The 18,904-nt window shown below is 45.0% G+C and overlaps 1 protein-coding gene across 1 annotated transcript in view; it reads left to right on the top strand.

The window, feature by feature from the left end:
* The window catches only part of LOC126540497 (neural cell adhesion molecule 1-like), a 305,103-nt gene that overhangs the window by 238,605 nt on the left and 47,594 nt on the right, over nucleotides 1-18,904 (top strand). The window contains exons 7-9 of the mRNA XM_050187312.3: nucleotides 3,718-4,023; nucleotides 5,015-5,302; nucleotides 11,557-11,685. Coding sequence (XP_050043269.1) covers nucleotides 3,718-4,023; nucleotides 5,015-5,302; nucleotides 11,557-11,685 — 723 coding nt within the window. The remainder of the gene's footprint in view (nucleotides 1-3,717; nucleotides 4,024-5,014; nucleotides 5,303-11,556; nucleotides 11,686-18,904) is intronic.

Below are 18,904 nucleotides of genomic sequence, written 5' to 3'. Positions count from 1 at the left end.
TTCTTCAGGAGGACACTCCCTACGAATACCGTTCGGTCAATGCATTTGCATTACAGTACAATGGACCGAATCCATACTGGCCTTTTTATTTATTTATTTGTTTTTGCAACACACATTTGCCTCATCCTGTGGCCCATATTAGCTCCGATATTTTTTTTTCGTCAAGCAGCTAACTCGGGCCTCAGATAGCAAGACAATCGCCTTTACGTTATCATACATTTTCTCTTGTCTTGCCGTTTTTGTACATCCCCACGAGCTTTCTTTGTTTAAATCCTTTATATAGGCAATTTACCGTCTCTGTTTTCCTCACTTTCTTTTTATTATTCTCGGTTATCTATTTACACGTTCCATCACCCTCTACTTGGTTGCTAACTTTCCTGAACTCTTGCTGGAATCCCCACCAACCGAACTGCCGTCGCTGAGTGGCGATGGCGTTGCGCTCCTGAGCGCGAGGTCACGTGATCGACTCCCGGCCACAGCAGCCGCCCTTCGAAGAATGCGAAATGCAAGAAAAAAAATCTCTGTATGTGCAGATTGAATTCATCGTTTACGAACCCCAGGTGGTTAAAATTATTCCGGAACCCTACACCACCTCGCGTCTCTTGCAGCGCCGACGTTCCTTTGGGTGGCTAAAACCCCACGAAACGATCACTGCCTTTAATAACGCGTCTGCCTTTTTTTTTTCATTACGCCATTCGTGGTACCAGCCCATATTGCCATCGCACTTTCTCCGGGAAGACTAGCTTTACTGCGCGCAAGAACCCAACAAGACCGACGCGTCAAACTCCCGGAAACGAAGGCGTGGAAACCGTCGCTTTACAGCAAACGAATTACGAGCTTATGGCGTACGCTTGTTGGAGGGAGAATCTTTAGGTAGCGTTTCATGTTTCATTGTGTAATTTCGCGCCGGTATAGAGCTCGGCGCCGGTACATTTGTAGGAGAGAATACATGTGGATATACAAAAGCAGTATATTTATGTGAGTGCTCCCCTTCGTGTGAACTACTCGACAAGAGCACCAGCAGTCACGGTCAGCGAATTCTAGAAGCACTCGCAAAGAAAGCACGCGCTAGCCTTTGCGCTGCCAAACCCGCAATGGCCGTGAGCAACTTGAACGTAACGGTTCATCCACTGTAGCAAGTGGGGCGCATAACGAGAGCGCAGAGGGTCGTGCTTTCCTCGTGGGCATCGCTGCAAGTATTTGCGAGAAAGTCGGCCATACTTGTTTTCCTATTCTGAATACAGTTGCTTACTGAGAACACGAGGTACATGGATTAGTCTGTAGTGCGCCTAAGCGCCTAAGCTGCGAGAGCAGCGCGAATTGATTTAGTCCCAGTTAAAACGCACGGTGCATTGTTAGGGGAGCAATGTTAAGTGCCGGAGTACTTTTTGTTTCTGCTCAATTCGTTCTGTGCATTGCTATTTTTGAGCGTTTAGCTTGGACGTGTTTGCATTCAGAAATTGTGAGCTGTCAGATGACAGTTTTTGCTGCTTGACAAGGAGCTCTGACGGCATGTAAAATGTATCAGGCACAAAATATCGGTAACATTGATAACTAAAAAAAAAGCACTACGGTAGAAAATGCATAACAATCATATTTTTTAAATGGCTAAGTGTGGCGTTAATGTAGAGTATCAACGTTCATCTAAAGTTTAACAAACGTATTAAGGCTTCGCTGAACATTTTCTTTCTTTCATTGTGTTCGTGTACACCGACAGTTGATTGAATCGCGTTACGATCACAGATGGTCCAGAAAAATAAGTAGTGGGCGGACAGGGGAATAGAAAGAAGAAAAAGAGAGGAAAGATAAGCGGGCGATTACGAGCACGCGCGGGGACGGAGCCAAATGCTTTCGCACACGCCATGTGTATCCAAAACGCACAAAAATGCGTTCACTTTCCTTCTGGGCCTCTCTTCCTTTCTGAATATTATGAAAGGCAGTAAAATAATAAAGAAACGCGCTTCTGTCGTCTCCTTCGTTTGTTTCTGTATCCGTCCTTTGAGGTGACGCCTAATGAACTAGTAAACGTGCTGTGGGCTTCATATTGGAGGGCGCTTAATTCCCTTAAACTGACGCTCATAACATTGTCAAAAAATATTTTTAGAAATTGGGAAATGACGCGTCGAAAATGAAGCACATAATACGTGTGCAAGTTGACAGGTTCTTTAGAAAACAAGAACAACTCCGAGGGAAACAGCTTCATTAGTAATTTCTACCCAACTTTGTTCTTTCCCCGAATTTTGAGATGTTTGCGGCGGGTTGCTGTTTGCTTAGCATGAAATGCGCTACGCATTCGAGTGCTGATACAGACCCTTCTGCCTCCTCAAATAACCTTTCCATATTTACATTTCATACCGTACCCTAAAAGTATGAGCCCTCAAGCAAAAAAAATAAATAACAAAATGAGTGGTTCTGCAACATCTATGATGCCACTTCCCGCTCATAGAAGAAGTGGGATACCTTGAAGGAGCCTGATGCTTATAAACACAGCGTTATGGCCCTTGAAGAATGCGCATGTTAAAACTGTGCAGCTACAAGCCTCTGTATTACAGCTGCATTTAAGCAATGAAACACATAAACCGTGCTAACTTGAGCATGGCCTCCTGACATCAAATGATCTGTCTGTCATGGTTCCAACGTTCCAACGGTCAAAGTGTAAATTTTGAAGCACCACATCGCAACAATACAAGTGAAATTTCAAAACAACGCCAGCGTTTGCCCTATAAAGGTTTAAACACCAGTGAGGCTTTGCTCTAGAACAGAGCTGATCGTCATTTTTGAGTCTAGCAAGCAGTACCACGGCCATTTGAAGGGCCCATAATAGGAAGCACGTAGCAGCACTTAGGTCGCATGGAAAGCGACAAATTTGTTATATCCGCTTCTTCTGAGGAAGAACGACAAGTTTGCCTTATAATTGCTTTACTCAACCCACTGCGAACAAAAATATGTGAAGGAAAAGATGGTGCTAGTGATCACCGTGTCGCCTTCTGAAAGGGTCTGCGCTCGGCAAATAAACCACTTCATTGACTCATGCATGTTCTACAGACGTGTAAAAAATACATTGTTTTTGTATGAACGTGATAGAAACCCCAATTGCGGAACCCCAATTGCGGACAGCGACATAGGTGACGAAATATGCTTTTGAGTTTTAACTTCTGCTGAACGAATACTGTTAATCACGAACATCTCAAACATTAATATAGACCATTAAATTTAGATTGCTCGCATCGATTGATCAATCGGTCGATCGATCAATTTATTCAATAATTCATTCATTCATTTATTAATTCATGCATGCATGCCGCGCTGCGTTGAACGTCTCAAGGGAACACATACGGCGTCATTCATTCTGCAATCATTGGCTCCAGGATAATTTTGACCGCGGTTATTCATTTTACTTCCTTCAAAATGTATCTTCATAGCCGGTAACCAATCCACTGACGTCATGCTCAGCGGCAGGCCATCTTACCAAAGGACTCTTACTGCCACTGGGTCACCATGGTTGGTGGCTTAAAATATTTGCACAGTTAAGATGCGTTTGGAATCAATTATAAGAAGTGCAGCATTAAAGCTGCAAATACATCTTATTTGAACGTAATATGGTCTCTAGCCGTCGCACTTTCACTGTACCGTTGGGTGGTCAAGTGGAATCTCGGTGAACGTGCGATAGATCACTGTACCCGCGTAACTGCACCGTACTGCCTGCTTTGCGCGCAGACAAACCGAGGGTGCAGCTGCGTCTCGGCCACCAGATGTCGTTCGACAACATCCGCGAACGGACGGACGTCACCTTCCTGTGCGTCATCGACGCCAACCCACCGGTGGAGGAGGTCCAGTGGACGTTCAACGGTCGTGAGCTGCGGCCCGCTCCCACGGCCGCAGATATGCTTGGTGGAAAGCGGCCCATGCGCAATAACCTTGTCATTCGCAACGTCGGCACCACTCACTCGGGCAACTACTCCTGCTTGGGAGCCAACTCGGAAGGCGTCGGCACGAGCGCTGACGTCAGCATACACGTCAAACGTAGGCTGCAGTATATTATTTTCGACCTGCCAAAATTTACAAAAAGGGCAAAAAAAAAATACAATGAACTTATGAACATCGCGGAGAGTTTTGCTTCATGCAAAACAGTAGGCTCTGTATCGCGCAGGCTAAAGTTAGTTGATGCATCCTTATAGTGTAGTCGCCGGGAGATGCAACTTGAAGGCTCATTACTGATTCTGAGCTTCATGTCACTTGAGTTGCGATGCAAAACAGTAGCGGAGGTGAGAAAAGTAGTGTCCTTTTTCTGTCAAGTGCTTCATTGCTAAACAACTCGTTCCCTTCTCTCTCTGTGCGTGCTTTTTTTCAAATCTTTTTGTCACCCTTACCACCTTCTTCGTTATAGTGTAGCAAACTGCGTATTCTTCCGGCTTGCCTTCCCGACTTTGGCATCTCATTCTCTCGAGATCGTCATTTCATTTCGTTGACCACTAAAAACACTTTAGTGTTTTTCGTAGTCGATTCAATCGGTTATTCGTCTGAGTGAATCGTGTCGGCACATTTGTGTATATAATACGCATTTGAGAACGTAGGCAAACATGCGAGAATTGTGACACACAAGACTAGCTCGGAGCTACAAAAATCTTCGAGTTGTCCAGTAATTATTCTTCGCAATGCCATTTGCTAGCCTGCTGGTTCGCACAGACGGTAAAGCCAACACCCCAGGAATGTGTTGGTCCAGGGTTAGATCACTTGACGAATACGAACCGTTGTTCAACCGCAAAGCTCTTTTTCTTTGGGGGGGGGGGGGGGGTGACCAGCATTTTGTATCTTTAGCAGCTCCGTACTGTTCTCGGTGAATGTCAATTTTTTTCCATTCGAAAGGTTCGTATCCAAAGTGGTTATGCATTTTGGTTCGAGCTCTTTTTCACGTTCTTCTGCAAACGGTAGGCAGTCGCTAAGTGACGGAAAGCCTCTCTCCTTGTTCTCTCCGCCCCACCACGTGACACGCAAACTGACGCCGTGCTCGCAGACTCCCCCGTGTGCCGTTCCCACCAGCGGGTGGTGTACACGGCGGCACGGGCCGAGGAGGTCGACGTGTCCTGCGAGGTGGAGGCCCATCCGGCGGCTGTCACTTTCCTCTGGCTCTTCAACTCCAGCCTGCAGAGCCACCAGCTCGACTCGGTCCACTGGAACGGCACCCAGAGCACGGCTCGCTACGCGGCGCATTCCACCGACGATTACGGCACGCTCCTGTGCTGGGCCCGCAACGAGGTGGGACGCCAGGAGCAGCCGTGCGTCTTCCTCGTCGTGCCTCAGGGTGAGTGGGCGGAGCTGCCGTCCGAGCGTCGGCGCGACGTCGTCGGACTCGCGCCGTTGCAATAACGCAAGGTCCGCGCTCGGCTCGCTTGACTCTCTGTCTGGCTTTTCGCCGTTGCCCTGAATTCCCTCCCGATCGCCGTATGCCCAGAGTGGGCGGCATGCCGCAGCTGTTTCGGAAAGACGCAGAAATGCTGATTTATATGGTATGTCTTGCCTATTGATGTTGGCAATGCGCTCTTTCTCATATAAGCGAGCAGGCAGATAGCGTGTGGGGCCTGTAGCGTCAGCTGGTACGTGTGTACGGTCGGCTACAAAACACTGCGGGACGCGGGTTTCGGGATGAATATGAAATTCTACTCGATTCAGAAATAACGCTTCTAATTTACTAGGCTGCTGTGCTGGTCGCGAGAAATACAACAAATTGAACTTTGACGCCGAGGATACGTGCTCTGGCTTTTCTGGAAAATTGGATATATATATATATATATATATATATATATATATATATATATATATATTTATTTATTTATTTATTTATATAGGATTTAATTGTGCCACAAATCACACACATTATTTGTTCGCATTAAACGTTTAGTTATATTCAGTAAGGTTCCTTAAGTTACATGTGATGTATGTGGCAGGAACCTACCCAGACATCAATGTTGTATCGATAAGCAAATTTGGTGCTTACTTCGTTTAAGAGAGGGGGCGTAGCGGGGGTGACATCTTAACGTATATATCGACATTTTAATCTCCAAAAACATCATCCAGACACCTGTCAGCGCACGTCTTCCTCTAGGAATAAGAAGTTCTGCCTAGTTCCTATGGCTTGCTCTACTTTAGAATCAAAAGGCCATTCTGCATCAACCCTGGTTGGAAGGCCTAAATTTCCGGTTGTAGATTAGTGGACAGCGCTACGACGCGCTTAAGCTTTCAAAACCAAAAAAATGACATTGTTAGGCCTCTCAGTTTTCGATTTTGCTACCACCTATCGAAGATCCCTGTATACATTTTAAGTTATTCATTTCCAAGCCGCTTATGCGCATGTGTCTGCGATACGGGCGCTCTGTATTTTCTAGACCTGTCCTTCCTTAATTTTTTTTTCCGCGTGCTGTCACAACTATTACGCAACAATGGCATTCACAACGAATGTCCCCGATTTAAAGTTTCCGGCTTATACAGACGCTTCGAGGCAGGACTGCAATTTATGACTCCGAAGCTATGATATATCGCAACTGCTCGGCCACGCAACCTTTTTAAGAATTCTTAGCATGCCCCGTTCGAGACTTTGAACTCTCGGAATCTTTACCGCCGTCCGAATGTCTTGGGGAAAAAAAATCAATACTGCGTTGTTGCAACGGCAGGCAGCACGGTCACAACCTATCAATACTCGAGTCACTTATCCAATTCTGCCCTTTCTTTCCCATATCGCATCGCGTATCGTATCGATTCCTTGAATTCGCCTGACAAAAGGGTGCTCGCTGCTTAGCTTGTATAAATGTGGGAGCGCCAGTGAAATATGACCGGCTGACGGGATGAAATATCGCCAGAACGAGACAAAAAAGGAGTTAAGTCCACTCTTTCTGTGAGCAACATTTATCGTGCTAGCAGATGGCTACGTGGTGAATCGCGGCCCGCTGCCGTATGGCAGAAAGAATAGGGTTACGAAAGCATCCCTGGTTTTCGAAGAGGAAGAAAAGGAAGATGATGTTACGGTGCATGGCGCTAAGGTTCGCGCAGGCAAGTCATGTCCGTTCAGTACCACCACCTTTTCTTTTTCTTTTTTGATCGAATGAGTTTGGCGGCATTTGTGACGTCATTTTTTTTATTATTTCTTGGAAGTATCCTAACACTGCGCACGTTTTTCATTTACCATGTGGGACTGGAGTAAATAAAATTTTCAGAAGATATTCCCGTCCTGTGCCGCAACGAGGCGCATGGCACGCTCCCCCATGAAGCAATGGCTTGGGATGCATCGGCTGTCATTTTTATGTTATCCTAGACGGAGTACCACGGCAATGAGTAACACATTATGATCTCTTGAGTGACCTTTCAATGCAGTTATCCCTTACTCGAAAGAATTCGCATGCATTATACTCATTCTCACTGTCCTGATTATTATGTTTATTAAAATGATACGAGTATTGTGCCATTCTTACGTCGTTTCTCGGCGACTAATCACGATGCCTGAGAATTTTTGTTTGGGTAAGGTTAGGACCAAGGGCACTTATGTCTGTCCTTAACATCGCCTCGAGACTGTCACAGGCAGAACGGTGCGCGCTGCTAATGCGCGTTTGCTGCGTACGAGCTGTGAATATATCATTAACTTCGTTTCCTGCGGCGCCTTCTTCTGAGCCTCTCTCCAATGGCGAGGGTGAGACGCTCCAGCAAAATACTGTAACTACCCATTTATTTTGGGCTGTGCAATACTGACAGAAGCTAGACTGCCTCATCATCGCAAGGGACAGCCGATGCGGCATTGTTATCTGAAGGCTTCATACTGTCATATGTTAAATTGAAGGAGCTCAGATATTCTGCAGAACTTGACTCATCTTCCGCGAGCTACCATCATGCTCATCAGCCGCAGCATATTGTCGTTTTTCAATAAAGAATTTAATAAGAATTTATTACTAAAGGTTTATTAGTGTTACAGGTACCTAATTTACAAAAGCAGATACCATAATTCAGGACTGCAGCAGAGCCTGCTGTATGCAGAATGATTATTGAAGTTAACAGAAAGCAAAATCCCCAGAACAACAAAGAAATAAACCTAAATAAAAAGCCGACAATACCGTACAACCCTATCAATTATGAAGGTCTCTTGGCTCTCGCTTTGAACATAAAGTGCACGAAGAACGTATGAAGAAAGTCAAGTAACGGTGCATCGATAGATGAGATGAAGAAATGAAGGTTGTTAGCCGTTCAAAGGCACTTCGTCACTTCCATTATAGTCACTGTCATTATGATTCGCCAGTTACTTCTTCACTTCCATATGGACTGGCGCATTATAGCCTGCACGGCTGCCGCACCATAAAAATCCCAAAGCATCATCATCATCATCACTTTCATAAGCTTGTAGCCTAGAAACGTAAGAACACGAGCGAGCAATACTTTCCTGGCTGCTTATATTTGCGCTGATGGGAAATCTTTCACAGCTGGCGTACTTTGGTGGCCCTGACTTAAGCAATCTCGAAGTGATGGTGACGTTTCCTGGTGTCCTCTAAAGAATGTACTGACGACCGATGGAGTCGTCGTTTAGCTATTGTGAAAAACCAGAGCGCAGTAGGCGATTAAGTGGCAAAGGTCCCACAAGACATAAAGGAACTTCTTTTATTGCGAAGCAATACTACTTTAGGTCGCACTTCAGCCCGTTCCGTGGCGAGGCGGTGGTAGGCACCATTGACCTTTAGCGTGACCTCGCTGCGTGACGTCACACCAGCTGTGTAAAAACGGGGCCCCATCTCACGCCGTCGCGAGGCGAGGCGGTAGCCACCAACGGCGGCCTAACTCCCGCTCCTCTCATCCTCGCGTGTCGCGACATCAGCAGCGGCCTCCTCGCAGCCGCCGACGTTCGGCGGGTGTCGAGCATCGAGAACGTCGTCATGCGCTACTTGGACCTCTCGTCCTTCAGCTCGATGCGGGCGTTCGCCAACGGCGTGCTCAAGTCCGAGATGCACCTGGACGTGCTGGTGCTGTGATGATTCACTGTAAGCCGTAACACTAGCATAACCCAAGACTACCACCAGCCATACTACCAGCTGATCCGAGAATAACACACTATTGCTTCGCAATCACCAGGCTTAACCAAGCTAAGCCACGGCCGTTTTTTTTTTTCTTAGTCCAGCGAGATGTTTTTGTTTCGTGAATGAGCGATGTGTCTCTTATTGTCACTTTGCATGTGGTAGACCCATGAGCTGTGATCAATTTAATTTGGACGGAAGAAATTTCGGCAATAACAAATGATTTCTTTATTAGGAACAGATGACAAAGTTATATGGGGCGAAAACTGCGCAAACCAGAAGAGCCTTGTTTGAAGCGATATCATTGTTGGGAGTTACGAATGGAAGATTTAGCAGGTCTTCGTGGATGCATACCGTGTCAAATGATACGCTTGAAAATAAGTTGACCAAAGCTATGTAAATAATTGTTTGGCTTTTGTTAAGAGCTGGCGTTAGCTTAGTGCAAGTACTTCCATGCAGCTCATGCATTTATTGTGATGTTAAACTGAATAATCACGTTTTATCATCGTCATCATCATTATTTTTTTCTATGTTCATTGCAAGACGAACGCTTCTTCCTGCTAATATTGTAGCGGGAGTCCAGCGCCTTGAACGAGTTCCAAGTGGTACATGAGACACCCAAATCTCAGCCGTTCTAAAAACCAAGTATCCCACTGACCCGCTGCTACTCTAGCCTTCTGTTTGCCCTTCTCTTCCTCTTCTTTCAGTTGCGGCGTTCTTCGTTGCATTTACAATATTAGCTGCTCAATCTCAACTAGAGTATATCTGTTAGCGGAATTTTCTGCTTAAGGCTCTTATCACCATCTTTCTGACTCTCAAGATTAGGTGCACACCATTTATTTCTCTTTGCACTGCTCGATGCGCTGTATGTTGCTCCTTCTGTACCTATTTTGCTATCTGATAAGATTGAACCGCCGTTTAAAATCAGTGCTTGCAGGAAGCAGTGATTGTGTGTGAGGTCTGTCGCGAACATTCGTGCATAACGTTAAAAAAAATTTCGCCAACTTGTAATAAAACCAACGCGATTACCTTCAAAATGTTTCCCAACACAATATGCTAGTTTCCCGTCTTCTCCCATTGATGGAAGCTCCTTTCGAAGTTCAATTCTGTTATGGGCTTCAGCGGCAATGTCGCTTCCTTTCGGATTGTCGTCACGTCCCCGAAATACGACCTCCGGAGAAGCAGTTTGCATTTGGCCTGCAACGCAAATTGTAGGGGGCTAAATGCGGTGACTACGAACGGTGTTCTTGCGTGTAGAAAGCTCGTGCACTGTCTCTACAGGCGTTCAAGCCCCCCTATTTGGACAAATTTGGTCGCACGAGGCGCACGCAATCCGTTGAACTCTTCACGACCTCCACGTAGGAAGCGGCACCGACAGTTTCACTTTGTGGTCCAGCCCCCCCCCCCCCCCCCATTTTACGAAAGTATCAAAAAGAAAAGAACAACATGATCAACACGACAAATTTTTTGCTTTCAAGGACCACGCTTTTTTTTTGTCATTGGCTCGTTTTTCTTTTTACCCTCCTTGCCTTGTGACTAGAGCTTGATGTCGTATTCCTAAACCGAAGTTTCGTCGCCGGTGACGAACTTTTTGCAAGAATTCTTTGCTGTCTCCTGAAGCTTTCCAATGAATGCAACTTTCTTTTCGTCTCGACTCTTCCTCAGGAGTAAGTATAGTGCCGGCGCCATCTTGAAAAGAAACCGTTTTAATTTTCAAATTTTCTGTAAGCATCAGGCGAACGAATGAGTTTCCCGAGACCTGCCGTTCGTGATATTATAGCATCACTGATTCGGTGGCCACTGAGTCTAAGCAAATGCACGCGATCGATGTTTCCATATTCGCACGACGTGGAGGGGCGTCCTCATTTTGCATCTTCAAAGTTTTGCGGTCTTCTCGGAAACGGTGGACCCACTCCAACACAGTTCGTTCCTTCAGAAAATCGTTTCCGTGGGCCTTCTGCATTATTTAATGAATTTCTGTACCTTTATTGCCCAATTTATTAAGAAATTTATTATTGTTGCTTTGTTCCGTTTGTTCGTCTAACACCATTTCGACAATTGCTAAAAGCAGGTTGCAAATCGAGTGCATGCACTAAATTCAGCCTTGTCATACAGAAATCCGGATCGTACTACAGGTCGACCGGATTCTATGAAATGATAAAAGCAAGAGAAAGCGACGTCGCTAAACCCACTCAGACTTTGTTGCTGACTCACTGCCTCTAGTTTTGGGACAGACATCGTACTTTTCTTTTCAAGGGTCAGTGAGCTGCCTGTCACCGTGATCAATTTTTTCAACATTTTTCTCAACATTTTTTCCAGTAGGTTAATTTGCTCCCGATGGTCGAGGTCTTCTGGTAAAATATATTTAAAGAAACAAAAATGGTTGGGAGTGAGCTTAGTGTTAGCTTTCGGCCGCGTATCTTGTTTATGAAACTGTACGGGTGTCATGATATAATATGACCATTTATGACCATTTTCACAATGACCTAATATGATCGTTTTCACAATGCAGGGACCAGAATCCAGCTATCCGACGAGACTCTGCTCACGATGCTGATATCGGCAGTCACGGTTCTGTTCCTGCTGCCGCTATGCATCATAATTGCGCTTCGACTGCGTAACAAGCGAAATGACGAGGAAGGTAAGCGTGGCTGGAATTTGCCTGTTTTCCTCACTGATGTCGACCGGTCTTCACCATATCAGGTATTGCGTAAGGCTCCTACCATTGCTTACTTCTTCGACTTGGTAGAAGTGCAGGAAAAAGAAGAAGAAATGAAAAGTCCTTCTACTGCTCAAAAGAAAAGGGGTTACATGCAAAATGGCAGGAAGTAGCCAAACAACTGAATGAAACGAGAATGTATGCGCAGCATAATGCATTCTTCTTGTACATTTATGTGCAACTTACGTGATAAATGGGCTTGAAGAACGTTGGTAGCTATGGATTGAAAAATAAAGCACCTGGAGTCGGCGTTAGCAAGCAATGGTGGCTCCATGGACTGTGGCAACAAATTTATTTGCGGTTAACTTTATCTGCGGAGGGTTTATAATTTAGCAGAAGTTTTATTCAATATTATTCACGAAATCACTGCACGATTGTCAACAAAAGGATGCATGGCAAATGCAGCACTGAATCCGTTCAGAGAAACGAGCCAGAGTGCAGGTATGAGCAGTATGCTCTCACGGGCCGCTTACTCGAGCGGCAAAAAAGTGAACCTTCTGGACTGGCCATGACCGAAAATTTTTCTCTCTGCATCTTGGAGTGGAAGCAAAAACAAAGCGACCAATACCGTGGTATAAGCATAGAGTGGTTGTATCTAGCTCAGATCTGTTCGGCTGCGACAGCAGTGCTCAGGTGAAAGGTGGCGTTGCAAACTGCGATGTATACCTGCCTGACAAAGCAGCACCGTAATGCTACCTACGTAGCTGATCGAGACGGACTATACGCAGTAAAATTGGATGCATGTCTTAAGTAGCGCTCAGGCAATTGAGGCATGAGAAGCTCCGGTGGATGCTAAATCTCCTACACTGTACGGCGCTAAATCTAGACAAAGTGAGGGCCTCGACGCATTCCCTTGAAAACGTCCACCAAGATCACCGCAGTAAACAAGGTTAGTTGCGGTGCGGGTTCGCCACTGAGGCGATGCTGTGCAAGATGAGAGGTAAGACCGCTCTGCTTTTCCGGTCATGTTGATCTCACCTTGCGGTTCTTGTGCTTTTTGCTCAGTAGGTGCGTTTGCCACGTACTTGAGCACGGTTGAATTTGGCTGACGCTTTATTACTCGTGAACAAATTCTATTTTCATGAGATTTGGCATAAGAATATACGAATACTTTTCACCTGTGATCTTTCATTTTGTTTGGCTTTATTTCTGACGTTTTCTTATATTACGGCTTTCTCTTTAGCAAAGACTTCTCTGTATTTACGTTCTATTACTTCTTGGACGCTGTAACGTAAGTCTTTCCAAACTTTTCTATTCCATTTCTGCAATCAGTCTACCATGATTCTCAAACATTTTTCGGGCCACTCTCACTGCACTTGTCTGTCACGTGACGTCAGGAATACTACGAAAACATGTAATTTATATTATGCGAACAGAGTAATTATGCATGATTAGACGGAATAAAATAGAAATAATGATTTCTGATTCTACACCTCTTTCTTCATCAGTCTGCCGCTATCGGGCAAAAGTTTTCGTGCTGCGCCCACTTCGTCTGTCTGTCACGCGATGTCACAAAACCGCGATTGCTCACCCCGTCGAATTGACGTGCGCGCATTAAAGAGCATTTATTATGCCGAAGAAAACTGATTTTTTTTTTTCGGAATCGCCAGATAATGCCCGGAAAGGAATAGAAGATGGATGCCCGCCGATAACTCTGGTACTGGCTACTTGGAGCTCAAGAGGATCAGGATTTACTTGCATAAAATATATATGTTCGCGTGGCAGCATAATGTTGTCGAGCCCTTTCGTCACGTACGCCACCTCACTCTGCCAACTTTTCTTCACCGAGTACGTCTTTCAGCGGCACTTTTACTCTTCCGCTGCAAGTCGCTGCAATTTTGGACCAGCCACCGCAAGCGAAGGAAGCGGAAACGGGTCGATCGCAGGCTCCACCGCCTCCCGGATGATTATGAAAGCGGATTTTGGTGGCACAAGGACCAAGTATTTCCAAAGAGCACCAAGCACCGCACTCCTCGTCCGGTTGTCTACTTTGACTGAGCTAGCCCGCCCCCACCGAAATCCTCTCCCCTTCTGCGTGATCTTCGCCTCTCGTCAGCCACATAGATGAGCAAAAAAAAAAAACCTCTCAAGGTAGACCGTGCGATTCGCTTTAAAAGAAAAAAAGAAATGACCTCCTGTAAACGAGCATGGCGTTTCATTAGCATGTGAAAACAACGCTGTGGGTCATCGTATGTTGCTTGCGTCGGTGGTTACGTAAATTTAATGTCAGATGTTTGGAATAACAGCAGATTTGAATATCTTTATTTATTTATTTATTTATTTATTTATTTATTTCTTTATTTAACAGTACCTTACAGGCTTCAAATTTGAGTAAGGGGAGCAGTAAATAAAGGATATATAATGTATATGACATGCATAAAACAATAGCACTTAAGATAACGCGTTCGTAACTGCAGCCGAGGTAGAAAAGAATTATTTGTTGACGAGTCACTTGTAAAAAAAATAATATAAGAATAAGGAAATAATTACACCGAGTATTTTCAATCTGGACGAGTAATTAACAAGACCAGAGTGTTACGCAGCGTTAAAGATGAAAAAACAATAACGGTACTAATGCGAGTTAGCGACGTAGCGTTAAAAATAGCGACAATACGGCACTAACGCGGCGATAAGGTGCAAAACGTATGCCAAGAAACAAAGCATGGTGCGACAGCGTAAAACCTCACATTTCATTAGTCATACAGTCAGTCAGGGCGTCACGGAAGGAATAGTAGTTGGCCAAGCATGCGATGCTACCCGGGGGAGAATTGCAAAACCTAACGGCACGAGGAAAAGCAGAGTAACAAAATGCATGTGTAAATCCGCAAATGTGGGCATAGCTGAAATGATTATGAAGCCTGTGGGACGTGGGGTTGGGTCGTTTCACGCATTCTGGTACTCGAGTGGAGCGGCTTAATTTGTGAAACAGGGTTAAAAGGGCAATGTCTCCGCGAGTGTCGAAGAATTGTAATGAAAGTACTTTTTATATGTTTTACACTGAACTGATAGCTGTAATCGTTTAAGATGAAGCGGCTTGACCTGTCCGTCCTAGCATTTCAATTAAGTATTTATGGTGAGGGGACCAAATGGGGGACGCTTACTCGAGCTGGAGACAAGAGTAATATACGCTAGCTTGCCAATATTAGAAGGGACATTTTTTTATGTTGTCTCGCAAGTATCCTAACGATTGGAAGGTGATAGCAGCAATGAACATGGCGTGTTTTGACCAAGAAAGAGTCCATGCGAATAGAACTCCTAGATATTTATATTGTGTAAGCATTTTCAACAGTGTAATTATTAATGTGGTATGGATACGATGAAGTTGTAGGCTTCCGGGTAAACGCCATTATTTTGCATGTTGAAGTATTTAAGGTCATTATCCCTTTATTGGAAGAGCTGATAATTTGTTCAAGGTCTCGCTTTTGAACTTTCTTGGGCTCTCACCTTTTGCTTAGGCGATAAATTGCGCAGTCGTGGGCGAATTTTTCAATGCTGGAGGACAGATTGTTTGACAGGTCGTTAATAAAGACTACAAAAGGCAAGAGACAGAGGACGCTACCCTGTGGTGCGCCAGAAGAAACCTCTGTTGCGGAGGAAGAGTAGTTATTTGCAATAGTAAACTGCTGACGATTAGACAGAAAGTTACAGAGCCATGACAAGGTCAGACAGTCCAATCTGAGTTCGTACTTTTGCAGGTACTAAAAGAAATCGCACCACCAGAATTCAAGACTTTACTGAACTAAACTGCCAAGCTCTTGTAAATGGGTGTGGATGAAAATAAGATAGCCTGAATGATTGGCCCAATTTAGTTGCTTAACCCCCTACGAAGGTGACTGTTAACACACTCACACTGTTGCAGGTGGTACATATCCACCAAACCAAGGAACACGAGTCTCCACGTATGCAATCCCTGGCCGCGTTTCGGTGTAGAGGCGTGTCGTTTCAACCTCGTCCTGAAAGTGAAAAAAATGATGTAAACCCTTTCCCTAATACAGCGTCAACACAGTACAGCAATGACGCACACAAAATTAGCACCACATTCGCTGGCTAAAATATGATCGTTTACCCGGGAAACCCTTATTATATATGCACACGCGGATGTTGAACGCGCGCACCACGAAATTCCCAGCATCTCGTCGAGTGCATATATCTCCCGTGTGCCAGGAGTGACATTTTCCTATCTGTAATAGTGTTAAGTAACCTTGGCTCACGCATTTATCTTAATTCCGCTTTATAGAAAACGCTTGCATAATCTCTCAGGACCTCGTATCGTGGGTCTATGCGAAAAAGTGTCGTTATTTGCGTGTGTCCTTGCACTGTCGTGTTTGGTCGCCCAGTATTACGCAAATGAATATTTACAAACTGGCTGAATTAGACGTACTTCTATGCAAATTCCGCTAAGCCGGGGGTTCCATGGAAAATTTAACTTGCATTGTGCAGCTTTCACCTGCAAACAACGCACTGAATTGTGTTTGTTTTTTTCTCGTGAGAGTTCGTTTACACGTGTCGAAGTGATTGAAACGCAAAAAAAAAAGCACGGACAAAGAAAAGGACCGGACACCATCGTGCCTGTGATGTCCTGTCCTCTTCTTTGTCCGTGTATCGTTGCGTTACCATAGCTTCGAGAAACTGAAGTATGCAGAGATTACAAGCAAAAATATACCGTTTACGAGTAGAGACATACTATGAATAAGCACCAAAGCAAAATACGCGCTCCAAGTGCCACGCTCAAATACCAGTCACGGCAATTACTGGCTCGTGCGTTCCACATTTCCTTGGCACAGGAAGGCTCTGTGAACCTTTACATAGTATTGGTACGATGTGAAAAGAATCACGCAATCAGTAATTCTGATCATTTGCAGCTGAGATATGCAATGAAAGCCGGTATATCATTCTTTATTTGCGGATGAGCGTCTAATGCATCACAAGTTAGTGAATGTTTTCGTTACACGGTCGATCATCTGTAGCAGTGTTAATATATCAATACCAATTAAGTTATCTCTTCGCGAGTGGACCACACAGTATATTGTACGCTCTGGAGCAGCGTGTTGTAGGGATTTCGTTCATAATAACTCTATGTTATCGTCAGCTTGCCTTCGCTAATCATATGCTTGCAATGATGATTGGCGAGCGCCTTACAAACCACCGTAGACAGCGAAGTGGGTTTTAATACGAGCCCCTGCAACACCCACAGTAGTGTTGCTCCACAAAAGCATCGCAATACTTTTCGATTTCACGGACACGTGTGCTCATAGAAACTCGGTGGATTGGCCGAAATTTAAATGAAAGCATCCCTAGTGCCAGCGAAGACGCATACCGCGCTTAGTGTTTCCCAATATAGCTGCAAGACACATGAAGCTTGCGCGCGCTTCGGCCATCTCTTATGCCCTCGAGGTCCACGTGTTTGTCCCATCCTGCGTCTTATTGTTTGTGCTGCAGTTGTTTCCCCAGGTTAGTCCCGAGGCGCACCAGAAACGTGCATGTCTCACGTTCAGTTGAGCCATAGATGCATGCGTATAGCCATGCTGTGTGAGCGAACTTGCTTCCTGAATGAAGGAAGAAGGAACGGAGGGTCAGAAAGCAAAAAGACATATGTGCACGATGATAATAGAGCCAATGGGTCGTGTTCCGACAGAAAGAAGCTGACTGGCTCATTGTCGAGGAACAAGCCGCACTTCCGGCCCATTGTGGGTATCTCATTGCCATGTTTTATTCCGTTCTGTATCTTTTCCTACTGTCGCCTCACTGTTTTACCTCCCAGCTTCCCGTCGTGGCCTGGTTATTCCTTTCTTATAAGACACTGTTTGTCGAGTGTCACTACGAGTGCCTATATTAAGATGACTGGCCCTAACGTAGCCTATATTTCTAGTTCAAATGCACGCGCGGTCAGATGAGACTAATTGTCGTTGTTCTGGTGAAGAATATTATAAAGGTCAATGTATGTTATAGGATATTGATTGCGCACATAGTTATGCATAGTTATAGCAAGGTGGGTTTTCTCTATGTCTGGTCGACAGCTATTCTTTCGTTTTCTTTCGCGATTGTTTAGATCCTTGATAGATACCTAAAGGGTATTGCTATTTATAGATACTCCGGCACGTCCATCGGCACAGTGGTGCCGCATCAAGTAGTGGAGCTGCTCCTTGATCCCGGTGTCCTCCAACGTTTTGGATCTTCCTGGAGTGAGTGAGTGACTGAAATAACTTTATTAGGTCCAGGGAAGACGCAGGGGAGACCCCGCCCGGCTAGTTCCACGTAGGGACCACCAAGCCGAGCTTTACGGCCCGATGGCGGGCACTCTGGACGGCCAGGGAGCTCCATTTAGGTCCCGTTTGCCCCGCACCTCCACCATTTGTGAGATGGAGGCTGACAGAACGCTTTATTTTGAAACCGAATGAGCAACCGAAGGACATGAAAATTAAGTTGAAAGGCGATGGTAAGTATCGTGTATGTGGGAAAATAATGAAGTCCACAGTTGGCGCTCCCAAGATAAAGTTCTTTTTTTACCTTGTTATACATCATTAGGTACGCAATACCTGCCATGGTGGCTTAGCGTCTATGGTGCTGCGCTGCTAAGCATGAGGTCATGGGATCGAACCCCGGCCGCAGCCGACGCATTTCGATCAGGGTCAATTGTAAAAACGCCAGTGTGCTGTGCACGGCGGCACGTTAAAGTTCCCCTGGTTGTCAAAATACTGCGGAGTCCCCCACTATGGCGTGACTCATAGTGAAATCGTCGTTTTGGCACATAAAACCCCATAATTAATCTATTCATAAAGTTTGCAGAGCGTCGGCTTTCAAGGGTGTGGCCATTATTATACTTTTCTTCCATTATATTTGTCCAGTTTACATATACCAGACCAGCGGTTAAAAATAGACAAAAGAAGATGCGTAGTGAAGAAAACAATACTCGGAAATTATAAAAAAACAAGCTTTGATGCATTTTTCATTGCTGCTGATGCATCTGTCACAAACCTCCAAGTTGGAAAAAATAAACCATGTGTATCTTCGATTGGTCCTATCAGAATTGCAGGGCCGTCTTCAAAGGTCCCATAAAATAGCGACCTTCTTTTGCTATCTCTTAAAATTTCTCTTTTCTTTTTTAATTTCGCGCTTAGCGCTGCATTCTTTTATCGCATAT

Source organism: Dermacentor andersoni, chromosome 2, assembly GCF_023375885.2.
Source record: "Dermacentor andersoni chromosome 2, qqDerAnde1_hic_scaffold, whole genome shotgun sequence".
Taxonomy (NCBI): domain Eukaryota; kingdom Metazoa; phylum Arthropoda; class Arachnida; order Ixodida; family Ixodidae; genus Dermacentor; species Dermacentor andersoni.
The sequence above is the reverse complement of the archived record's forward strand: the minus strand, read 5'-3'. Positions and strand labels throughout refer to the sequence as shown.